General features: G+C 39.6%; 2 protein-coding genes across 3 annotated transcripts in view; both read left to right on the forward strand.

Annotated features, from left to right (window-relative positions):
- Positions 1–419: 419 nt before the first annotated feature.
- LOC308329357 (transmembrane protein 87A-like) lies at positions 420–20,559 on the forward strand. The gene is made up of 20 exons (XM_080783617.1): positions 420–586; positions 1,133–1,190; positions 4,068–4,165; positions 4,791–4,907; positions 5,312–5,359; positions 6,528–6,569; positions 7,164–7,281; positions 8,215–8,276; positions 8,700–8,883; positions 9,217–9,316; positions 9,633–9,726; positions 10,974–11,042; positions 11,313–11,421; positions 12,297–12,355; positions 15,432–15,535; positions 15,802–15,878; positions 16,803–16,867; positions 17,139–17,191; positions 17,924–17,954; positions 18,331–20,559. Exons 1-20 carry the CDS (start codon positions 482–484, stop codon positions 18,370–18,372), a joined length of 1,635 nt encoding a protein of 544 aa, XP_080639743.1. The 5' UTR covers positions 420–481; the 3' UTR covers positions 18,373–20,559.
- Positions 20,560–20,882: 323 nt separating this feature from the next.
- The window catches only part of vps39 (VPS39 subunit of HOPS complex), a 37,509-nt gene continuing 31,937 nt past the window's right edge, over positions 20,883–26,454 (forward strand). For both annotated transcript variants that reach the window (XM_080783540.1, XM_080783541.1), the window contains exons 1-8: positions 20,883–21,464; positions 21,694–21,759; positions 22,352–22,416; positions 22,672–22,714; positions 23,479–23,573; positions 24,182–24,280; positions 24,403–24,495; positions 25,060–25,243. In XM_080783540.1, the coding sequence (XP_080639666.1) occupies positions 21,392–21,464; positions 21,694–21,759; positions 22,352–22,416; positions 22,672–22,714; positions 23,479–23,573; positions 24,182–24,280; positions 24,403–24,495; positions 25,060–25,243 (718 nt within the window). In that variant the 5' untranslated portion in view covers positions 20,883–21,391. The remainder of the gene's footprint in view (positions 21,465–21,693; positions 21,760–22,351; positions 22,417–22,671; positions 22,715–23,478; positions 23,574–24,181; positions 24,281–24,402; positions 24,496–25,059; positions 25,244–26,454) is intronic.

A 26,454-nucleotide genomic window follows, 5' to 3' on the forward strand; every position in this document is an offset into this window, starting at 1 on the left:
AGAAACTACAATGTTATAGTGCTATACAGTCTATAGCCGGAAGAGACGGCCGCTCGCCCTGTGAATGGCTAGTTGGTGCTGAGTTTGCACACCACGTACGACGCGACGTCCCCAGACTCCCCAATCTCCACTTTATTGTCTCCACCCTACACAGAGAGATATGATTACAGTTAAAGTGGTAGATAATACATCTTCAAAGTTCTCATACAGAAAAGACTGCTGTTCCTCCCTCATTAGCTGTTTCTAGTTGCCCAGCAAGTTAAAACCTAAACCAATCACAATGCGACGGTCCCTCCAGGTTATGGGATCTGCATTCTACCAAAGCTTTGAGGCGAAAAGGTAAACGCACGATGAATTCGACCAATCGGGTGTCGCCCCCTCGTGGTAGATGCACGTACTACACTGAAGTGCAACCCAACTGGATGCAAGACTGTCTCACTGGATGCTGTGACTGTACAGTAGATAGAGCTCACAAATAAAAATGCCAGATGCTACGGCTCATTGGGTCCGTGCGCTGGTTTTTACATTGGTTTTACGTGGTGGAACTGCAGCCGAGGTGTCCTTGTGGAATGCCGAAATCAACGCGGTGAGTGGTTTTTACTGTCGTTCCGTGTCCTGTTAACGCTGCTTCTCGGGAATTTCCATGGGAATTACCCATAGCTCCATAGCAACGTGCTAGCTAGTGTTGCTACCAAAGAGGACTGTGTACTGTAGCATCCTGGATCGTCCAACGGTCCAACCTCTTGTTGAAGAGCACCTGTCAATCATTTGACAATGACACTCACTCTACATTGTGGTTGTTTATGTCACACAGTGCATATAGGCTAAAGTAATAATAACAGCTCTGGTATACAGCTGTTTATTTTTACCCCAGAGCTGTTATTATTACTTGCCATAAGAGCTGCCAATGCTTGCATGGTCGTTTTAGGGATAAAGAACAAGTATCACTTAACTTATGATGTGTTTTAATACAGTATATTTAATGGCACTGGGAAATCAATGTGGAGAAGTGACAGTGTTTGTGTTATCCAGCTGTGAATACACACTATATGCCACTGAGGCAGCTGGGACTTCAAACTCCAAACAAACAATAGCTTATTGATTATTATTTTTTGTCCTGTTGCATTTTCAGACACAAGATGCTGTGTTCCGCAAGACGTTGTACGCCAACACCACTATCTTTATGAAGTGTAAGTAGGGTGACTTGACAGTTTGTCAAATATGTTTTTGGCAAATTTAACATCGGGAAGGACATGGTCTAGCTGTCTTGAAACACTAACACTTTAAGTGTCCAACATTTTTCAAGTTGTTTTTGAGAAAATAAATTAATAAAATAGCAGATCTTCACCCTTGTAGTTCTGTTTGTGCTCCATTCACTTTGGCTATTTGAATTGCCAAAGTATGAAATAGCGATTAAGTGGTTATGGAATCTATGTCTGGTTGCTCGGCCATTATAAGTGTTATCAACGTGTGTTTTCGTGTGATATTGAATTCAAATCCAGGTCATAAGCATTTGCATTTCTACAACACGGCATTGCCTTGCAGTACCTGCTCTTACCTATCATTCTTCACTCTCTTTTCTGATCAATAAATTATTGATCAGAAATAATGTACAAAGGCCCCCACACATGAAGTATGTCAGGATTTATGTATGTACACCTGCCACAAATATAGCTTTTCAAACTAACCAATACACATACCAGACCTGTTTAAATAGTCTTGGTTAGTATTTTCTGTTTTTATATACGGCACAAGATAAGCGAGTGCTGTGGAGATGATTCAGATAGTATCTGGCTTGAAATACCTTCCCATGTTTATCTTTCTGTTTGGTCATGTTGAAAATGTACTGTAGGAATACTGTGTGGTAAACCACACCCAACTAGTTCCTGTTGGAAAACTCTGTTTGACATGTAAGGCTGATCCTCATATAACAATGTTGCATCAGCACGACAGGGAAAATAGTCACCAGTGGTATTTAGCCTTTAAGTGACTTCTGTCCAGCCTTTGATTATAGTAATATATCACGTTTGATTTGATCTGGATAAAAACTTCTAGTTAAAACAAAAAACTAATATATATATATATATATATAATATTTTTTTTGTTAATTTTGCAAATAGCAATAGTGATAATGCTTCTTTTTTTGTTGCTCAGTGAATACAGAGGAAATGCAGAGGCTCAAGGAATGCGCACATTTGATTAAATGTCAGCTTGAGTAATACCTCTGGTAAAATTCACATTGGCTAGCATGATTTACTACTGTGTCCCCATTACTGGCTACGTTCCAAAATCAGCATGGATCGGCCGAATGCGTCACACTTTGCATGGGCACAGTCACAGTGTGTCTTTATCCAAAACGTGCCCATGGAGCAAAGATTAAAGGCCTATTCATACCCCAGTTTTAAGGTGACCACCAAAAACTACAACATGACGTCGTCACATCTCTCTGTTTTTACTAACCACCTTATCTACCACCTTATCACCACCTTATCACCTTACCTAAAACTGGAGTATGAATAGGCTATAAGAAGCACACGTGTCTGCCACCATTAACTGTAATATAGGCGAGTACATTAATATGTAATCCTAGCAGTGCTCTGTCATCCATGACATATATGAGCTACACAACATCCTGTCTTAGCACCCCCATCTAGGGGAAAACAGAAAATATCTTATCTTCCCAAGGCCAATTATACAGCAGTGACCATTAGAAATACCTTTTTGTTTATCAGAACTTTTGATGTACTATGTTACTCATTGTTTTCTTGCTTGTTAATATAATGTTGATGAATACATGAATAGGCAACCTCGGAGGTAAAATAGTGTTTAACCCTGGACATTGTTTTTAACCAATCTGTACGCTAAAGTGTGTTAATAACTTAATACCTATAGTCTAGTAAAGTACATCTGCATCAGTTGGAGGAGATCTCCCTGCTCTTCCATTGAGAAATGTAGACCGTGGTGTCAGGTAGGACACCTGCTGGTTGAGAAGTAGCACTGCCAGAAATGTGCAGTTTCTCCCCATGCCAAGTCGTGGGGATTCCCTCTAGTCTGGAAAGAGCGGTAGAAGTTTGAAACACGGATTGTGAGCTACATGTAATGATGTATCCTTTAGGAAAATACCTGGTCTGTTGCCTAGTAGTTACAATAGTTTTGGGGGAAATGTCTATTCCCCACATAGTTCTGTTTTAAGATAGTCTTTATTTATTTAACCACTGTCCTGTTTTTCACTGTCTGGTTGCTTCCTAAGATATCAGTTGTCCCTCACATTCCACATCTGCTTAATATGCCAGAATGTTCTCCAGTGTTATTAAAAAACACCTTTTGCCCTGTTGCCCATATCTTATGTCTTTTCATTAACAAAAGAGTATTTACTTGTCATTTGTTGATGACTAGGTTTCATGCTACTTGCTCCGATCTTGCACATTGTAAGTCGCATATAAGAGCGACTGTTAAATGCCAAAGTTGTCATTGTTGTTTTTCAATGTTTGTCTGCTTGTTAAGATACATCAATACATGCCATTTAGTGCACTGCATAGTATGAGTGCAGTGCATACATCTGTCTTGGGTGGTTGTCACGGTGAGGAGATCGAGCACTTATTTCTGTCAAGTGTTCATATAGAATTTACGAAAGCATCATTAGTTTGACTTGATTTATTCTCATTAATTGATCATCTTCATCGATCCATCATTGAGAACATCATTGAGAATTGTCGCGTCTAAATAAACAAATAAAGTAAAGTAACAATTTGTTACACTGTAGGTTGTGCTTGGTTGCCTGCCTGCCAACATGTGGATGCTTTAGTTTAAACCATAAAGTATCATTACATACATTTTAGTATGGACAACTTCAGTGATAATTGAGACCCTGACCGTGGTAGGGTTAATTCTGTGCTCTATTCACTGAGATATTACAGTATCTTGTAGATGAATGATATTCCATATTGTATTGTCCTAATGTACACAGATAAATCCTCAATTTATGCATTTGTAAAATAACTGTGTGTCTTAATGTATTGCTCTTCATGGATCCTCCTTACTCACTAAATGTGAATCATGTGACTCAGTCCAGGGTGATCTGGCCTCATGCGATGGGAACCTCTCCATTAACGTCAGCTGGTATCTACGTTCCTCTGTCTGCTACAATGAGGTCTTTAACACGCCTGTGAGTACACACGCTTCAAACTGGGTTGTCATGAAAGCAAACAATACACTACATATATAATATAATATAATATAATATAAAACATAATTCACTTTACATTTCAGGTATTTAGCTGTCACTCTTATATAAACACTTTTCAGTATCTTTCTTTCATATAATGACTTTCATTCATTTCCTGAAACTACATCTTTTGATATAATGAAAAGTGCAGTATAATTACCGTAATCATAATCATGTCAACTTTACTGCATAACGTATAAGATGCATACAGTACCAGTAAGACGCGCAAACGCGGGAAGCGAACGCAGCTGAGACCCTGCAGATCGATGTCTGTCTGTCTGTGTGTCTGTCCCGCTGTTACTGTATATGTGGACCTGGCCCCTTTTGTGCCCATATATGGAGCTGAGTGATTCGTTTGTTGATGCAACTCTTTTGTGCCCATATATGGAGCTGAGTGATTGTGTTGATGCAACACACTCCATATTTGGACGTATAGCGGGACAGACAGACACACACACAGACATGATCTGCTAGGTCTCATAGTAAGTGCTCACTGCGTTCGCAATAAACAAAATATACACCCATAATATAACAAGTGAGGTCATATGTTTTGTTTCCTCTGCAGGACAACAAAGCCATGAGCATGTTTGGACTGGAACACATGTTGAGAGATGGTTGGAGTGGTTACTACAGCCAGGGTTATATGTTCTTTGACAATTGTTCCTCTCTCTTCTTACCAAAGGTATGTGGGTTTGACACTCTCACACCCACACTGACATCCAGTAGATACTTCCATTTCAAAATTTGTATTTGAAAGGATTCAAAGGAAAGATATTCACCATATTCACACAGCGGCCATTTTGCTATTAAGTTAAATATCCCAACCCGCAAATTTGAATTGGGAGCAAAATCGCTGATGTGTGAATATAGTCTATTGCAGTTGGCCTCCTAAATGGAGCATTTAGAATTTGAACCATGCAGATTGTTGCTCATATACAATATGAAAATCTTTCATTTGATCCACGAATTGAAACCTAACGCTTGCACACAAGCACGTACAAATGCAAGAGATGTGCTATTACAGAAAAACTGCATATTTTATAATGTATAATATATATTCTACTTCTCCTGTCTTCCCGCTATTAGGTGTACTACACAGAGTTTAATCCGTACCAACCACTTTCCAGCCCAAAGGTCAGTCGTCTTGCTGGTGGTACATTACATTATTCATATTAACAGCCAGTTACATACAGTACAGATGGTTTTAGCTTCATCCTTCATTGATGTTTCTTGGGTTAGGGTTCATTGATGTTTCCAGTGATGATGATGATGTAGCTATGCTCTCTCCCAATTTGTCTCTGTCCTACTGTTTCTCTGAATGAAGAAAGTATTAAGCAGAGTAGCCTGCCCTATCTCCATTTCAACCACCACTGCAAAGCACATGCTAATCTTATGACTGGACTTAAAGCTATAATCCGTAAATGTTGTCCTACCTGGTGTAACGGCCCAAAATATACCCTGGCCAAATTATAAGTGGGGTTAGTCCAAGCAGCGGTTCCCAAACATTTTTTGCCGTGCACCCCCTGTTACCTCCTGACCTAGCTGACGCACCCCCCCTATAGAGGGTATGCGCATGCATAAAGTGAATGGCAAATCGAGTGGCAAAGTGAGAGGCAACGTGAGTTTAACATTTCTGTTTGTATGTATGGATTATCAAGGCCAGAAAGTATTTTTTTAATAATTCAGTAGGCGTTCCCGCATAACTTCCGGGTTTGATGATGATGTCACGCACATACCCTCTATACACCCCCCCCCCCCCCCCCCCGCACTTTAGCATTATGCCATACAGTTGAATTATTGCAAAATGAAGAAATATTAATTCAAGAAATTAAAGGTCTTTAGTTTACTCAAGTTAGGGAATAAGACCTGGTACATAAGACACGCAAAATACAGCCCGTAGTGTCTTGAGACTAAATAACACCATAATTATTATTATTAATTATATTACCCTTTTCATGTCACGCACACCCTAGGCCTAGGGCACTCACACACCGACACCACAAGGGATGGGAACGAACCCCTGCGGGCGCAGGGTATAAAACAGGCTAGCCCACTTTGTCTAGGGGTATATTTTGGGCTGTTAAACCGGGACTGCATTCCAAAGACTGAATCCCTGCTTGACCAGGGAAGATATTGTCCATATGGGCTTCAAGTAGTGACTCCAGGGTCTAACATTTTCAGTGGAAGAGTAGGCAGACCACCTCCAACCAACCACTGCAGATGTACTAGCTATATTATATTAAAATGCATAAAAATAATAATTGATTGTACTGTACATTCACATGACCTTTGTTTTGTTTAGAGTGACCCGTCAAATCAGACCTTTACTTGGCCAGACAAGCCGGTAAGACAATAACAATATTCTATGTTATGACTGTACCCGAAACTACATTTTTGACCATTATAAGTATATTTTGGCACTTTACAAGATGGTAGGATATGTTAATGAAAGAAACTAGTTATGTTAGTATGTAACTGAGGTTATCAAGGGGTTATCTCTCACAGCAGATAATTATTATCTCATCAGTGTTTATTTCGGTGTGGAAATAAATGAAAATGACAGGTTAGACCGAGAGCCCCTAAGGCTCTCATGTTGACTTGGCTGTGAATTCCATCGAACACGGCCAGTGTTCCAAGGTGGGGAGGGTGATCTTAAGACCAACCAGCAAGTCAGCACTCGGCAGCGACAAGGGACTACAGTACAATAGTGGGAATTGACTGAAGGATTAAATTGGGAGAAAAAGGGGGATGAATATATTATATTTTTGCTAGGATGTGTACACTTGGAGCACTTGGAGTTAATTTAGGAAGAAAAAAACCCAGTATATATTTTTTTTGACATTTGTTTCAATTGAAATACTGTGTTCATGTACAACACAGTAATTCGATGTATAAGTATACAATAGATTAAGCTCACTGGACTCTCTCTCTCTTGCAGGACATAGGTGCGGTGGCAAAGTCTTGGGATGACAGTCCGTATATCTTCATAGTGAAGGTGCAGCCTTTGTTACGTGGGGAAGATGACATCTCCGAGGTCCTCAACTTCGCTTTCACAAGTGAGCTTACCTTCATCGTCAGCCATTTTTGTACAGCAATTGAAATTGTCTTTGATGCATTTACTACATGTGAGAGAGGATTGAATTTTACATTTGACTCCAACACCTCATGTGTATACTATAATCACAAGATTAAACTTTTATTTTTCCCTGGGGGGAATTCAGGTGTTATACTGTACCAGCAGTAAAAATAAAACACAGGAGAGGACAGAAAAATGTATTAGGTTCTGACACATGTGAGCTACTGTACTGTCACTGACTGGGGTGTACTGTGGATTTGTTAGCTAGTGGATCGCTACATCACGTGATTGAAATAACCTCTTTAATATGTAGACCTATTTAATCCCCATACATGGGAAAGCCCATGGTGCCCAGGTCTTGTGACATCACGTGACATCATCAGTGATGAAGATCCCTGATGTCGTAATAAATGCGACCTGCTGTCGCAATTAAGCCCATATATGGAGATCCCTCATGTCATCAATATTTACGTTCTCAACAGGCCCGGAAATTAAGGCCCGGCCCTACCTGGGCACTCATCATACCCTGTACACTCGAGACACTGCCACCGCTGTCACCCTTAGATCTCCATATATGGAGCTGACCTGTTCTGACATTCCATATGTTGATTTAACCTCATCAAACCCTGTACTCTCATGACACACTCCATATGTGGCCAGTACAGAATTCATTCCATATGTTGATCCCCCATGCAAAAGTGCCAACGCTCGCCCATAGTCTGCTGTCACCCAGACGGATGTGTGCACGCGACCTCGTCCTTTAGGTCGAGGTCGCTTCTCGCACTCAGGTGTCTTACTGCTTATATTTACTTGCATGATAGGGACACTTTAGTGTTAGCCTTTACCTTGCAGACGTCACCTCTGTCATTTAATTACTGTAGAGTATTAAAGTGTTGGTTTTGTGTCTTTGTAGTGAAAGTGGAGATGAAGGGACCTAATGACTACTCCTCCCCCGCAGACTGGCCCTTGATGATGGTGTGTTGAACTTTCTCAAATTGTAAAAATTGTTAAATGGTGAGATTCTCTAATAATGTAGCCAAAGATGAAGCTTATATCTATTATTATAACTTATAAGATATAAAAACTATTATAACCTGTTTTGTTACACGTAGAATCACGTGTTGAACTGAGCTTTTCACTCAAGAGGGTGAACAGCTGGGAATCCCCTAATCCATTTAATGAGCCCCATTGCCCCCGCCGGCGGCTCAGAACCTCTGAACAGCGCTCAGCGGGACAATGGAGACCCAATTGGTCTCCGGTTCCAACTCCGGACCCCCCTGGGGTTTAAGAGGTTAATGGAAACAAGAATCTAATTGTTGTGCAAGGCCACCTGTGCATTTCTAAAGACAACCATAATGAGGGTTGAGCATTCATTCTCATGTTCTTTATGTTCCACAGTTTTTCATGGTAATGTGCATTGTTTATGTGCTTTTCGGGGCTCTCTGGCTCTTCTGGTCTGCCTGCTATTGGAGGGATTTGTTGCGGATCCAGTTCTGGATTGGTGCTGTCATTATCCTTGGGATGCTGGAGAAAGCAGTGTTCTACTCTGTGTACCAAAGCATCCGCTACAAAGGAGAATACGGTCTGTCAATGGTCCACACTTCAAAATACTGAATGCAATAGTAATAGTAATCTAAATATTGGGTAATGTCTCAGCATTTCAATACCACTGAAGACTATGTCATATAAAAATAATAGACATAGCTCACAGTGTGTGAGCTTTAGTCCCATCACACAGCACATTTTCATTAATATGTCATTTTATAAGATCAGGTAAACCTGTTTTGATCGCCAGAGGGAAATTCATGAGTCATATCGGCAACAGCAGTAAGAATTAAACACAGTACAGTAGAGTCAGGAACCAAACCAAGCTAAAATAACTTACAATATTTTGTATTTATTTCTCCCTCCACAGTTCAAGGTGCTGTGATTTTTGCAGAGCTGCTCTCTGCTCTGAAGAGGTCGCTAGCTCGAATCCTGGTGCTCATAGTGAGTCTCGGCTATGGCATTGTCAAGTGAGTCACCATTAATAAAATACAGCAGACTCTTCTCACATTGGGGGAAAGAAATTCTATATTTTTGTCCTTAAAGCCATTTTAGTAGTCATTTCTTTGGTGACACCTCTCATAACTAACTGTGATTAAGCTACGCCAGCTGTCTGGGCCACGTGTGAATCTAGTTTGCGTCCGAGCATAGGCATGCCTCTGATTGGCCTACCGACACTGCCCGTCTTGATAATTACCGGTAATAGGGCTGGCCAATTAACCATAAATATATATCGATGCGAACGGCCTAATGATTAACCACGTTTGGCGTTTTCTGCTCCTTCAGGCCCAGGTTAGGTACTACAGTACATCGGTTAGTAGCCGTGGGACTCCTCTACCTGCTCTTCTCCTCTGTGGAAGGTGTACTGAGGGTTACAGGTGTAAGTATCCATTGTTTTATTCATGAAAACTACACTTGAAAATACATTATTATTATTTATTTATTTTGTAATAAGTAATACATCAATACAAATCAATCGGATAATAGATCAGATAACACAAGCGATCATGTTCTCATGTTTCACTTTCACCTTAACTTAAAGCTACAATTTAGGAATATATTTATGAATTCAACAATGCAAGCTTGTGCATGCAAGCATGTGTGTTTGTGGCCTTTTCTATTGCAATGAACCATGCTCTCCATTTCTTTCCTGGGGCATACCATCACTTGGTTACACCATGTTATGCAAGGATGAATGCCTAGTAGCCTACTGAATGCCCTCCATTATGCCTGCAGTACAATGTCCGTAGCTATGGCAATAACAAAATGTAATTGAAAGTACATAACTTTATATAGACCTACCGACTGCCACAAGACCTGAAAGGTCTTACTCCAAAGTTTAATAACATATTTGAGAAACACTGAACATAGTTGAAAGTTGAAATTTACATCATGAAACATTTGCCTGCGGTAGACAAGGCCCCTGCAATTCTCACCCACTTTCATATGTTTAATCCTTCAGACCTACTTGCTGGCTGTATCTTGTATTTCATCAATAAATCCATAAACAATAGCATATTTGTAATGTGACATGAATGATATAGTTTGGATTCAACAAGAGGGAGTATTGCATATTTGACTGTATTGTTTACAGTTTTCTGGACTGAATTGTATTTAAAAACCCAAATGTAATTTATGTAAAAGATATTTTTTTAAGTGATTAGAAGCATGTACAGCTGCACAGCTATAGTTCACTTCACAAAGAATTCCATAAACATTTCAAAATTCTCCAAACGCAGCCAGTACTTATTTCATGAGTTTCATTATTTAATTTCGAGAGACCTGGAGGTGTTTTCTTGTCTTTTGAAAATTCAAGAGTTCATTGCCTTCTGTTTGGAAATACAGAAGGCAATGAACTGTGAGCGCACAGGAGCACACAGGATTTTGAGCAGAACAGTTTTTATTTGGCCCGAAAATATTTATTTTATGGGTTTTATGGTTAACTATTCCATCTTAATTTTGCTCTTTCTTTCTTTCTTTCTTTCTTTCTTTCTTTCTTTCTTTCTTTCTTTCTTTCTTTCTTTCTTTCTTTCTTTCTTTCTTTCTTTCTTTCTTTCTCTCTCTCTCTCTTTGTCTCTGTCTGTCTGTCTCTCGCTCTCTCTGTCTCTTTCGCTCTCTCTCATTCAGGGTCATGGCACGATTGCCTTGGTGGGTAATCTTGGCCTGTCTCTCATTGATTCCTGTGTGATGTGGTGGATATCCTTTTACACAGTCAGGAGGGATGGATAACTGCAAAGTCCTGGGTTCCAATCTGGAAATCATGGACCTTTGTTGTGTTATCCCACCTTTCACTGTACTGTTTACCTGCCTGTCTTCATTGTCCTGATATCAAAACGTTTAAAAACGAGCTTGTAGATTGTCTATATATTTTTAACAGGACTTGAGCTGTTAATACAAGCCATGAAATACGTTATATGTATGGCCTTTTCATGTAAAGTATTTCCTTTTTCCTTAACTTGTGTCTACATTTTCATCAGTCTATCCCAGACTACTAAACTCCTGAAGCTCCGCAGGAATGTAGTGAAACTCTCTTTGTATCAGCACTTCACCAACACACTCATCTTCTCTGTTGTGGGTGAGTTGTTTTGGATCAGAAACATCTGTTCCTCCGTCCTCCACATGATTAGATATGCATCGCCATCATTCTGAGAGTGTACAAATGGAATGTCCATTTGGTTCCAAACTATCAATTTCTTTGGAAATGTCCTGGAACCCCCTCAAGGACCCTGTGGCGGTCCCCGAACCCCATATTGAGAACCAGTGTTTTATATAGTACTTGGAATACTTAATATATGCCATGAAATTAAATACTGTTTCTAAACAAGGTCATGAGAAGAATGCAGTTGTCAATATACCATTTCCACCTGAGATATGACATTATATTCGCTGTCAGATGAAAACCTAGGTAGTAGGAGGTACTAGGGGGCTGCCATACTGTGTAATAGGCTCAATCGTCAGTTTGTCACCTCCTCCTTCACATTCAATAGATCCAGTGATCTAGTAGGACTATAGTAAATAATAATAAAGAAATCACCATTAAAAAAAAATACATATTTAGCCAATTCCCCCACCCCTGGTCAAGAAAATCACAGAAATTGCTAAAACAAAAGCAGTAAATGAAAAACAAGTAACACTCATCTTTTACTTTCTCTAATAACAATCTAAAACTTGAACCTTGGTTGAAAAAAACTAAAGTTGTCCTTTAAGTGCCTTTTTTCGAAACTAAATATTGCAGAACCATAATACTTAACCATAATCAATAAAACTTTTCCTTTCTTGTCCTTATACTTAATGTTGGAAAATTGTCCTTCATCCTGACATTGTGGAGATGGGGTCTTGTGATTATTTAGAAGAATTCTAAACCATGCAAAGTCGTGTTTTTTGTTTGTTTGTGAACATTGTTTATATTTGCCTGAAAAATCTAACCGCTGCTTACTTGTGTGACTGCAGCCTCCATCATCTTCATCATTTGGACCAACAAAGTTTTCAGGATGGTTGGCTGTCAAACGGTCAGTTTGCTTGTTTTCCATAATGTATTACTGCAATTTCTCCTGTTATGTATGTCTACTCTTGAGAGAGAGAGAGATTAAAGAAGCACTTAATTTAGTTTGTTTCATGCTTCTGATTGGATCAAACATTAAAATAATACAAAGCCCTTCGCTAAGTCCCCCAACCCGTCCTTGTCCAATAGGCACGTTAGCAGCGAGGAGACAGGACAAGCTGTCCTTCCCCCCCCATTGAGATCCATGTTAGATATCGGGATTTCTCCATATAAAATAATCAATCATTTCGATAGCAAAACCTTCAAAATGTCTTCTAAATCTAGTCAACCAGGCATGCAGTAGGCTATGCACTGGACAAATGTGCATGACATTATTAACTAGAAAGGCAGTTCCTGTAGAAACTGCGTGGGCTCGCATAAATTGCAATGTATAAAGTTTTTGCCGTGTCAAGTTTGAAACTCGGGGACCGGAGTAATAGTGTTCCCATTGGTGGTCTAAGTCCATAATCAAAATTTCGGGACTGTAGCATATTGTAAACAAACGTAGAAAATGTAAGCTGAAATATAAGTTAAAAAAAGTATGAACATTTAGAAAAAATATAGTTTAAGCATAAATAACTGCATAAAGCGGAATAAAGTATGTGGAAGTTGTAGAAGTGTTTTTAAAAGTTTTTTCTTAATAAGTAAAAAAAAAAAAAAAAATTTTTTTATTTTAAAGTTTTCAATTTTTTCAATTTTTTTCAATGTTTTATTTTTTTTCAATTTTTTTCAATTTTTTTCAATTTTTCAATTTTTTTCATTTTTTTCATTTTTTTCAATTTTTTTCAATTTCTTTCAATTTTTTTCAATTTTCCTTTTTTTTTTTTTAAATCATAAAAAAAAAAAAAAAAGTTTTCATTTTTTTGCGTGCGTGCGTGCGTGCGTGCGTGCGTGCGTGCGCTTGCGAGAGCTGTGTAAAGGCCAGCCAATAGGAAGACAGGGTGTGTGTGTGCGTGCGTGCTCTTGCGAGAGCTGTGTAAAGGCCAGCCAATAGGAAGATAGGGTGTGTGTGTGCGTGCGTGCGAAGACAGGGTGTGTGTGTGTGTGTGCGTGCGTGCGCGCGCTTGCGAGAGCTGTGTAAAGGCCAGCCAATAGGAAGACAGGGTGTGTGTGTGCGTGCATGCTCTTGCGAGAGCTGTGTAAAGGCCAGCCAATAGGAAGATAGGGTGTGTGTGTGTGTGCGTGCGTGCGAAGACAGGGTGTGTGTGTGTGTGTGTGTGCGTGCGTGCGCTTGCGAGAGCTGTGTAAAGGCCAGCCAATAGGAAGACAGGGTGTGTGTGTGCGTGCGTGCGTGCGAAGACAGGGTGTGTGTGTGCGTGCGTGCGTGCGTGCGTGCACTTGCATGTGTCTAGCCTAATTGCACAAATAGCAGACCTACAAGCTCACAAGGTATCGCAGAGCAACTCATTGAGATCTTGTAACTTTAATGTCAAGCCCTGTAATTAAGCCCTTATATGTCTCAGCTGTGGAAGTAAAAAGAGTTCTACTACTTGCCAGCACTATGACTGGGAGATTTCAATGGTCCTGGATGGAGGAAACTATGCCCGAACAAATTGCTCTATCGCAAAAAGTAAAAGTCGAATGCAAATATTTTTTTCGCTGTGAGTGGCCTGAGATATTGAGGTACACCATGTGCGATTGTGGTGGTGGTACGATTGAAAATGTGGTTATAAGAGCGAGTTAAGAATTGTCAGCGCGATAATTTCCTCGTAAGAATTATACAATGGAGGTCAATGAGCAGATTGACTGTTTTTGTGTCACTTAAAAGGCCGTAGTTCACATTCTGTATGTCTCTGTGCTTTGGTGGTCACATTGTGTGAAAGAGGACATGTGTGGCTACAAAATGACAAAAGAACATGCGTGTAAAATGAATACTTTGGCCGGGACGACAATTTGTTTGGTAAATTTTCAAGGAAAGAATTTCAGTCTCCACACTCTAGTCAAAGAAGGCCCGCACTCTAAAATGGCACTAATTACGCGAAACGGCCTGCGATTGAACTGCGATTTCGGAAAAACAGTTTAACGTATTCGAATACGGTTTGAACCACGAAAAAGTCCAGAGTCGTGTGAGCGTTCTAAAGTTTAAATCACGTTTCTACGACAAAGTATGCCAGAGTAATGAGGCTGCAAAAGTGAGGTTGATTTAGAGATAAATCCCATTCATTGTCTATGGGAGGCAAAAACTATAAATAAAGTTAAATATTTTAAAAAGTATAAACTTTTTCAAAACAACTTTTTCACCAATGAAAGTTCAAAGATAGATGAACATTATAAAGTTTGAATGAAGTTTCAAAGTGAAAGTATGACGGAGTAATAAGAGCTCAAAAAAGTTAACTGTGAAAAATGGGACCTTTCTTCCATCGACTCTCATTATAAAGGATGTTAAAAAAAAGTTAAAAAGTTAAAAAGTATAAAAAGTATAAAACTTTGTAAAAATAAAAATACAAGCACCCATCACTGCAAAGAGCTGAACAGTTTGAAGTTTGAACTAAATTTCTAGCATAAAGTATGTGGAAGTAGTAGGGTGCCAAAAAAAAGCGGCGGAATAAATAAAGAATAAATATAGGCTGGCAATAACTAGTGTGTGCTCGCTGTAGCGAGCCCACAACTACAAATACGAGGAAATGACAGAGGGAGAAATCAACTTTACGACCACCCGACCGGAGCTTTCATGCTGCACTGCAAAGACTACGGTAATTAGTATTACCTGTGTTGGTCAGTCGTGTAACTTTCTCAACGTTAAGCTATGTAAGTGTTCAACAACACAGCCATGCAAAATAACACTGACAGATATGAGGCGGTGAAAGCTTGACAGGCATAGCAACAGTTGCTAAACTATTTGGATTGGCATTGGACAATCACTTTTTGGGGTGGGATTTAGCGAAGGGCTAATTGAATTCTGGCATCTTGATGATGGTGTGTTGTATTATGATGATTTTAAAATAAATAAATACCATTTTTATATCAATTTATCCAGTCAATTGATTTCAGTTAATTGATTCACAAATATTATAGTATCTAATGAAATTCTTGTTTGTGTTCAGGGCTGGAGGGACCTGTGGGTGGATGACGCCTTCTGGCGGTTGCTGTTCTCCACCATCTTGCTGGTCATCATGGTGCTGCTGCGACCCTCTGCTAACAGCCAAAGGTCAGGACTCAATCACACCTGGACTGCACAGGGCAGTTCAATCCAGCACAGGACATTTTTACTCATACAAAGCTAATCATTCAGTATTAATTAACTCTATAAGTGTATTTGGTTCCATTTTTACACTCCCAGAGTTACGAAAGGATAAATTGAAATGGATTTTTAAACTACTCTACTGATGTGAATGTCCTTTTTTTTCTTGGCATGCTTTGGTTTAAGGCCCAGTTGTTCACATGAATCTGACACTCTGTTCTGTTGTCTCATAGGTTCTCCCATTCCCCTCTGATTGATGATGATGATGAAGAGGAAGAGGCCAAGGAGCCCATGTTGAATGAGGCTTTTGGTAAGCATCATAAATCTCCCCTCCATGGAAGGGAAAGGAACTGGTTGGAATAATGTGTTCCTTCCAACCGGGGAAACTCCCCCCTGTCAGGTGAAAAGAAGTGGCTTGAACTCCTCGTGCATAGAAGGAAGCATGAGGTCAGTCCGTTGCTTTCCCCACGTTGGTGGAGGGAGTGTAGTGCCCAGGATTACATTAGATAATTGACACTGGATGAAAAAAATGGGTCGCAAAATCGGGATAAAAAATAAATCCTCCTCCACTGTGGGATCATTCAATAATAGTCAGTGGTCTCTTATCATTCCCAAAATTCAAATCAGCACAATTATTACTCCCTACCAGACATCAATCAAACAGTAGTCCAAAATAATTTGTGTTCATTCAGTGTTCTGAGTGCCAGATGGGTGGAGTTTACCGTCAGAAGTTGGCACATAAAAGTATGCTAAATCGATTTCCAAATGGCGTGAACCTTCGGACATTCTGCTATGTTAAGTGGAGTAGATACCATCCACCTGGCACATCAATGCCAAAGACACTGGCACAGATGATCACTTTACAGCTTTGACATTATCACATGTTTATAATAATAGCTTTGATGTGGTGTTTTATTGTAGTGTCTAAAAAATAGGAAAACAATTCCCCACAAAATAATCTTGAAATGATACCATTTAATAGATGATGGATGGAACCACAGGTACAAAAATACTTTCTTTATTGAGAAATCTGACGAAGGTCAGATTTCTCAATAAAGAAAGTCTTGTTGTACCTGTGGTGTGCAGGCTCCATCCATCTGCTTTGAGTAGGCACGTAGTGCATAGAAAAGCGCTATAAAAATGCAATTCATTATTCTACGTCCGCTTATGATACAATTTAATACCATTTGAAATGTAAAATGTCTATCTGTTTTCACATGTGACTTTATTTCAGAGGGGATGAAAATGAGAGGCTCAAAGCCAGACACAAATGGCTCCCAGAAACTGCTCAGTAAAGAGGTGGGTTGTCCTCATTATCCACCCCACCCATATTCCCCAAAATATTTTGTAATTCCAGCTGTCAGCTTGGTCACTTCTTAACCATATGAACCCTAGTGTCCATATTCTGTGTGTGTTAATAGTGTTATAATAGCCAGACATTCTTTGAAAAGGGTACCAAATATACCGGGGAACCCCGGTCAAGAAAGTGTATAGGGTATCTACATCCATCTGTTTAGTGTTCCATTAATACTCCATTAATAATTAATTGTGCATAATGTGCTCTTGACAGGATGAAGACCTAAAATGGGTCGAGGAGAACATTCCCACAACTGTTGCTGACGTGTGAGTACAAAGTGAAAACGTTCAGCTTGTTTTGGCCAGAGCAAATCGGTTTCAGTTTTTTCCCTCTCGTCTGCTTGGAGCAGCCAAATACATTGCCCGTTGCACAGATTGAATTAGATACCATTCTCAATTCCTATACCGATCAACTCCAAACCAGTACAAAAAAACAGTGCAAAAATGCTCTGTTTTTTTGTTTTGGTCCAAGCTGCCTCAGTTTCTCTGACTGCAGGCTCCTGCAGACTGCTGCCACCTACTGGTATAGGGAGTTTTTTAATCTGATTTCCTCTTGGCACACATGGCACAACAAAGTGTAGTCCAACTGTTTGCAATAGCTTGTTATTCTGTCCACACACAAATCTCTTGGCAAAAATAGCTGAATTGACGTGCTGGGGTTCAATTGGTTGTGAACTTTGACTATTTTAGCTTTTTTTTAATGAGGCGTACAACTGTGTCTCTCGTCAAAAATAGCAGAGAAAAGCAGACTGATTCATTTCATTTTTATGAAGTTGTTTGATTACGATAGTTATGAGCCATATTATTCACAACCTCTGTATATAACCTTCCACACATCATAAATATTTTCAAAAACCAACTTGCAAACATTCCAGATTGTGATGTGATGCCTTCAGCTTGTGCATCAGCTATGAAGTACAATATAGATTAAATAATGGAGATACAAGGTTTCTTCTTCCTCCCTCACATTAATCTGTCTTTTACCATCTCTCTCCACAGAGCCCTTCCAGCACTTTTGGACGATGAAGAGGTAAAAGACCCTTCTCTTTCCCCCCTTGTAGTCCCATGATTTCCATTCCATTCTATTTTTAATGTAATAAAAGGCTCAGGGGTAACAAGTTCTTCAGTTATATTGTTCCTCTTAAGCCCAAACCACAATACCACACCAGATGCAACTCCTTGGGACATAACAGTTTTTAAGGTCAACCACGCCAATGCAATGAGTTGCAAGGAGTTGCATTGGTGTGGTTGACCTTAAAATGGTTTTGTCCCAAGGAGTTGCAACTGGTGTGGTTTGGGCTTTATAAGCAAGCACACACACACACACACACACACACACACACACACACACACACACACACACACACGTGTCACTGCAGATGCATTAATGTCTGTTCTCTTTCCAGGAAATCCTTAAAACCAAGATGGAGAGATCCAAGATGGAGTAGATGTAATGATCTGAGAATAAAGCGAGAGTGGAAGCAATTTCCAAGAGGCCACAATGAATGAGTCGCAGCTAACGGAAGTCACAGCCAAAAAATAATCATCATAATGGGGACACAATCACACTGTAAAATCCAGTGTACAAATGAAACCAAATAGAAGGGTTTATTCGGTTCCATGTGTACACTCTCAGAGTTAAATATACTCTGAGGATTTTACTGAGCAGATGTTCCTTTTCTCACACTTATTTTATTTAAGTTTATGATCCAAAAAGGGATAATAGGATGGGGTAAAGTTGTGGAGTTGCAAGAATGACAGAATTTTATTGTGAGGCAGCAATTAATTGAGGTGCAGCTGAATGAATTGACAACCAAAAATGTGTGTTTAAATTAAGTTTAATAATTTTAAGTTATTCTGTTACTCATTGGTAAGCAGTGAGCAGCAGTTACTGAGGGAATCATTCAACAATAAGAGTTGGCTGGGCTCGCAGAGGTGTGATGTGTACTATCCATATTGTGTGAAGATCTGCACTCTGTGCCCTGGGGTGTAGTTGAATATCAAAGAAAACAGGGCAGCACAATCTGACATTTTATCTGCTGCATACCAGTATGCATCTATTTTACAAGAGATTATTAGTGTGCTAAGGTGACATGTTTTTACATTCGGGCAGCATCTGGGTTGAAACGTCTGTGTCAGCCAGTGTTGCTGTGTGCTCTTTCATGATTTCCTTGGTTATGGGAGGTTTCAGCCCCCTGTTGAAGGGGAGGCGGTTAGAGGCACGTGCAGTTCATTCATCCTTGGAGTGTGGATGTAATGACCAGGGAGTATTGACCTGGTTCAGAGGTGTCTTTAAGAAACATGATCCGTTTAGTTAGAGAATTGCAGTGGTTATTGGGTCAATGATATTGGTTATAGATGTCTTCTGTTGCCTTAGATCTAAAGCTTCCATACAGATGGCACCCTCAGTCCACATCTACACGAAGACACTAAAGCCGTTTTCGGCGTTCGTCACAGTTGTGCATCAAAGTATAAATCAGTATATTGTTCTAAGTATTACTCAGAACATCAACAAGTCATATGCCTAAACCCTACTGTTTAGGTCTACCAGGTCACAAATTATGTTTTACAGTTAATTGACTAGACATTGTAATCTAGGTCACTGCTTACCAGTAGCTCCTGGTCATTGCTACTTAATACAGTTTCAGTCAGTCACATTTATCATTGTCTATTCATTCTGTTCATTCCTATGAAGCTCGATTAGCTGCCTTGCACTTTACTGGTTACCATGCTAACTAATTAATGTCATTCATTGCACATTAGAGACTGTTAAGTAAAAGTTGTAATATCATTGAGGATGTTCTCTAATGCTGTGTGGTACTTAGAGCTGGGGCTGTAACCACAGTAAATATAAATATTTAATTACTTTATTGAAATATATGACCCCTTCTACCATGTGGAATTTTGTAATCTACATGATACGCCCTGTTCAGAGGGTATAAGCCTGTTGGGCTTACTGTCATCTCACTTGCCTTTGATTTTATTTGCTTGTAGACTCTCGGCCACAGCACTCCCCGTTGACAACTAGGCCAGGATTTCATGTACAGGGTTGCCCTAGACTAGTTTGAATGCCAAAGGGTAGTTGCATGAAATCCTGTGTATTCATGAATAATGAGCCACTATGGCACACTAAGAAAGAACTCTCCGCACTGACTGAATTGTGTTTCCATAAGCTTTATTGCTGCAACGTTTCAACCAGTACTTGAGTACTGCATCTTCATCAGGCAAGGCATCCATCAATACTGATTTTGTCCTGCACCTATAACCAATTTGGGTTGGATGTGCACACCGGTCTACTTCTAACACCCATGGAACACAAAATACATTTTACTCTAGATAAATTATATTTGCACCCATGTATTATGGGTCATTTGCCTTCAGATGGCAGTAATTTTCCCGTCCTTGTGCAATCTACTGTAATATGTGTGGATGTGGTCAATTTATATTTTAGGTTCATTTGTTTTGTTTTTTATTTGTTTATTATTCATTGATGTCATACAAAACTTTTTTTTATTTTAGAGATGAGGGCATGAGGCCCTATATCAGGATGTGAGTCTGCAATGTATTGTGATATGCTAACAAAGTATGGCTTTTTTGCATATTGTCCTGAAAATAAACTTTATATTAAAACATTATTTCCTTGTGTAATTATTTCCCAGTGTTCCTTTCATAGGATATTTCATTTCTACAAAATTTGACACTAGTTTAAATTAATTTTTAAAAAAGGGGTTAGGGGTTACTTTTTTTAAAAGTAATGCTATGTCCTAAAATAGCTAGGCGGAACAGAAATAACTCATTATGTAACAAATTATATCACTTTCCACCGGCACCTACTGTTTCACAATCAATTGTTTATACTTAGTTAAGAGGAATGTGCCTTTAATACGTTCCTCGTGAGTACACCGAGTTCAGTCACGTGCCTGTCAAACCTCACTGTCTCGCGCAGCCATCAGCAACAACTGGGGAAGTAACTGAGGACGATGCTAATGTTAGCAAACCTATCTAACTAGGAGCAATACGGAAATCTACCAAGTTGTACTGGCGGTTTGGAATTATTTTTATTCGGCTATACATTGGGGGTGAAATCGGTTGTTTGTCCTTGTGTTTAGAATAGCACGGAATGGTAAAGAACGATGTTTAGTTGCATTGTTTGCTAGCTCATAAGCTAGCCAGCAGTCAGCTGTTTTGATGAGGAAAGTGGCTAGCTGGTGACCACTTTATAGCTTCACAGCTGTCTTTCCAGCCAGCTGCAGCGATTTTAATCTTGCTGTGAGTTTGGTAGACCACATTTTCCTCATTACCTGGCGCTTAAATAAACTACTGGCTCCTGTTGAGATGACATAAAGGCGTGTCACTGTGACCGTTCAAGTCTACAGTCAGCTGTTGTCTGGCAGACGTCACTTCAAGCGTGTGTGATCGATCGACCGATCGCCTTGCTCTGTAATTAACCAGCAATATTATTCCAAAATGCATGACGCTTATGAACCAGTGCCTATCTTGGAAAAGCTTCCTCTTCAGATTGACTGCCTAGCGGCCTGGGGTAAGATATTGTATTTGTTATTAAGAAACACCATTTCATTTATGAGCAAGCAGTTTCTCTTTGACAGACAGGCTGTATAGCTTTTGACATGAATGATTTGCATGCAGCCAAAGTGACTGCTTACTTTATTGGGGATGACAACGTCATGGCACATTGTGTGATGGCAGGAGATTGGTAACCTCAGTTGAACTGTTATTGACTGAAGTCTCTTGTTTCTCTGTCCCCACAGAGGACTGGCTTCTTGTTGGAACCAAGCCAGGGCATCTCCTGCTCTATCGGATACGAAAAGATCCAGGTGAACTACAGTATGATGAAAGTGAAAATATACATATAATACAGTTTGTGTATTATGTATTTATCCATAACCTAGATCAGTGGTTTTCAACCAGAGATCCGGGAGGCGGGGACCACCAGTGGTCCTTGAGAGGGTTCCAGGTGGTCCCCAGCTAAATAATGGGGTAGTTGGTAACCAAATGGACCGTTACTGCATACTTTGCAGTATGTTTAAACCTATAAACAAAAATAAATGAACACGTAAATCTAAATGAGCATAATATGCTATATATTATTATTATAAATGTAGAGCATGAGAAATGATCCTACAAATATCAGGGCAAATATTATCTATATCAACTATAGTGTGCAGACTACTGTTTATTTTCTGCACCTGATTGCCAGAGTGGATGTACATAACATGCTTAAATTAAACTTTGAATTGAAATTATTCATACACTAACGATTACTGTAAGTCAGCCCACATATCGTGAAGACCAAAGTGGGAATTTGCATTCCAGTAAACTGTCAGGAGCACTCACTGGCACTGGCAATGGCCTCTCTGTTAAAATATGCACAATCATTTTTGAATGTGCAAACTGTCTTATCCACAGGCACAAACAGATTTGAGGTGACACTAGAGAAATCTAACAAGAACTTCTCAAAGAAGATCCAGCAGGTATGCACATTGTCAGGATAAGATATTTGATAGCCGTGGTGGGTGATCTGATACATATATTTCTGGAAGACACTGTGATATGATCCCGCCTTTCACTATTGAGTAACTAATAGAATTACATGGCTTAATTTTCGGTTATTCTGGAATTTAACCTGGGAGTGCCTGTAATTGTTTCACATACAGATTAATGCCTGTGATTAGAGACTAGATTATTTTGGTCTCAGCTCCTGACCTTTATGACTTTCATTTCCACAGCTGTATGTGGTGTCACAGTACAAGATCCTTGTCAGTCTGCTTGGTAAGCTCCTTTACTTAAATGAACACTTAACCTTTTTTCACACTTATCTCCATATAAATGAATATTCTTCCACGTTTCCGTTGTCTCGTATAGCAGTGTTATGCATCTTTGAAACATCTCACGACCACTTAAGCGGAGCGTATGTACAGCTGTGTACCATAGGCTGTGGAATAAATGCTAAGGGACCCTACGGGTGAACGATGAAAAGAGCTCAACCGGGGGTCCCGAGAGGGGCTAAGTAGGATGGTACTATGGTGTCTCAATGGCAGGCTGTGGATAGCTAAAAACAATGTACCTGTCTGTAGTTTTCATTAGCTTGAGTTGAAGTCCTTGATTGTGAGATACTGGGAGTAGACGATCTCATCATGAGCATGAGTGAAGACTGGGATAAGGTTGAAATGGTGTTTGTTTAATTCGAATGATGTTGATTAGTGATAATTATACTTAAGAAATAAGACTTGATGTGTGCTTCAATGGATAAATGGTGTGTGTGAGATGAATAATTTTTTTATCTACAGGATTGTATATTCTAACAATTCTGTGGTAGTTTTACAATCAAGATTGATTTGAAATATGAATAGTAAGATAGTGAGAATTTGTTGCTGTGACAGGTAGACATACAGTAGTAGAGAAGACCAGCGTGAAAAGATTCCTTACTTGCCAGAGATGTGGTTCTGGTCTCGTCCAGCATATCTGGAAATGAGAACAAAATCTCAGAAGTGACACTTGCAGTGTACAGTAATATCTTTGATTCTCCCCTACAGAGAACAACATCCATGTCCATGACCTTCTAACCTTCCAGCAGATCACTGTGGTATCCAAGGCCAAAGGAGCCACACTGTTTGCCTGTGACCTGCAGGTCAGTCATACTGCAGTCCTTGGGCCTGCACTCTTTTTTTTTTGGGGGGGGGGGGGGGGGGGCACCAGACCTGCAACCCTGCACCCCTGTTTTTTGTCTCCATGCACCTACTGTAGCCTTTTGACACACTCAAAATCTCATTAATGAAAACAACGTAGCTATTAGAGGGAGATTTCAGCATTGGTTGTCACTTATTGATGGGTGGATCAAACTTAATTACGGACTTACTTACCAGTAAGACGCCCTAAGGCACGCATCCGTCTAGGTGGCGGCAGACTGCTGGGCGAGCGCTCAAGCTTTGGCATTGGTGGGTCAGATCAACATATGGAATGAATTATGTACTACTACTACTAGCCATATATGGAGCGTGTCTTGAGTGTGTAGGGAGACCTACTGTAAGGGTTTGATGTCAGATGTAGAGTTGCGGGAAAGATAGGTTTTCATAGTAAAAGTTATTGTAACCTACGTATTGTTGTAACCTACATCTTAATGTAGGTTAATAATTAATCTTCTTCTTTTATTAAGTTATGATGAAGTTAATGTATTTCTTAACTTAATAAATATATTGTAATAAATTTAATGGCTTATCTTGTCTCCTTTATATTCAGCAATCAAGCTCAGGGGAGGCAAGATTGAGAATGTGTGTCGCAGTGAAAAAGAAACTCCAACTTTATTACTGGAAGGACAGAGAGTTCCATGAGTTACAGGTGAGATACTGTAAGACACAGATTTGTATGTGGGTATGACTCATTAAAATATGGTGTCCAGGTTTTTCAGTTCTTTTCAATCTATTTTGTAAGTACTTTTGTAAATGTTCTTTGTCTGTCAGGGAGACTTTGCCGCACCAGATATCCCAAAGTCTATGGCCTGGTGTGAAAACTCTATATGTGTCGGCTTCAAGCGAGACTATTACCTCATCCGGGTATGTAGATAATGCTCAAACTCGCCTACTGTATTGATGCTGTTTTATGTTGCTGTGTATTTTAACAGTTTAACCTACTTGTATTTAGGATGCCAGTTAGGACAATGCCTAAAATGATTTTTGCCCAAAACATTTATTTTTGTAACTTGTAAGTCCATCCATACAGTACAGGACTAAAATACTGTATACACATAACTCCTTTTCCATGATCTCTTAACCAGAGATTGTACATTGCACAATGAAATCTCCCACTCAATTACAGTCTCATACAGTACATAAGTTTCACAGACACTGTTTGGAATTTAATTCACCGTTTAATTAAAGCATATTGTTTTAGAGTATTTGTTTTACCTGTTTATTCTCATTATTGTATTTTTTTAAATCTTCTGTAGTAATTCATGTGTTTATTGATGAATGTTTCTTTGCTTCTCTTTTTCTTTTATGATCTACATAGAAGATGAACTAACCATATCGGCCTATGCAAAAATAGCAAGTTTATGATTACATCGATTATAGGCTACTCTCTCACTAAGCAACACAATACTATCTCTCCCTGTCTCCTAGATGGATGGTCGTGGCTCCATAAAGGAGCTCTTCCCAACAGGAAAGCAGCTGGAGCCCTTGGTTGCGCCACTAGCTGATGGGAAGGTGGCTGTAGGGCAGGATGATCTGACGGTGGTGTTAAATGAAGAGGGCGTCTGCACCCAGAAATGTGCGCTGAACTGGACAGACATCCCCATAGCAATGGGTAAGGAAGGAACATGTACTTACAGCAGTGTAGCCTGTGGCTAGAAAGGACAACATGTCAGTGGTTCATTCTCTGCAACACTGGCTACGTTTACATGGACAGTTAAATCCCCTTTTCATTCAGAATAAAAAAAAGTTAAATCCTATTACAAGTTGTCATGTAAACACCTACAAAAACTTAAATCGGAATGAAAGTGGAGAGAAAGTTATTCTTATTCTACTGTTAATTATTGCTGTTTATCTCTCCTGTTATCCTGTTAAGTCTTGCTGTTAATCTTTTCCTGTTAATTCTTGCTGTTTATATCTCCTGTTCTCCTATTAAGTCTAGCTATTAATCCTATCTTTCCTGTTGTCCTGTTCATTCTTGCTGATCATCCTCCCTGTTCATTCTTTCCTTTCCTCTTGTTCCATGGTGCCACCACCTTCTATTTTCCAACTTCCTCTCAGTATGAGGTGCATATCACTGTGTTGCATTATTCAACAAGATAAATGCAGAAGTAGACCAGGCCTTTTTGTTTATTTTATTATGACTAAGGCACCACAGCACATCTGGTTTACTGATGAACTTCATGACTCAAAAACGAAGGCAAATTAAGTCTCAATTTGTATTCAAAAGTTCCTTACTCTGTAGCCATTGGAATTCAGATTGAACAGCGTGAAGGGGAAATGAAGCCTGGGAGCAGGGGTTTAAAAACCACTTGCAATTTCCTTGGTTTTGAATGGGTCAATACTGTGGCTTTGGTTCTGGCCAGGGTTGGATGAGAACTGTCTAAAACCAACTTCCCCTGTGATCCACCATCACATCCCTGGGATGAAGAGGAAAGGGCGTAGTCTCGCCTCTGGGTGTAATCTTTCCCACATCCAGATTCCCAGCCTCAATCCTGTCCAGATATATGGCTCCAACTTGGATTTCCTAACCTCAGGGTCTTCACTCCAAGATCCCTCGGAATAGAATATTGTCAATAGTCTTGTCTTTTATAGATTGTGCAAATGAAACAAGCTGAAGTAACAAACCGAGAACCTGAAAGAGTTGATATAACCTGTACCCAGTGTTCTCATTTGTTTGAACATGGCTGGAACTGATGATGCCAACATAATTAATCAATCTGATGTTTGAATTAGAAAGAATTTCTAAGTTTGTTTGTTCTGTTTTTTCCTCCTCCCTGGCTTGCCTCTCACCATAATCACCACAGAAAAGACCTTCTGTATTGA

This window comes from Protomyctophum bolini (assembly GCF_963924005.1).
Source record: "Protomyctophum bolini genome assembly, chromosome: 15".
NCBI classification, from domain to species: domain Eukaryota; kingdom Metazoa; phylum Chordata; class Actinopteri; order Myctophiformes; family Myctophidae; genus Protomyctophum; species Protomyctophum bolini.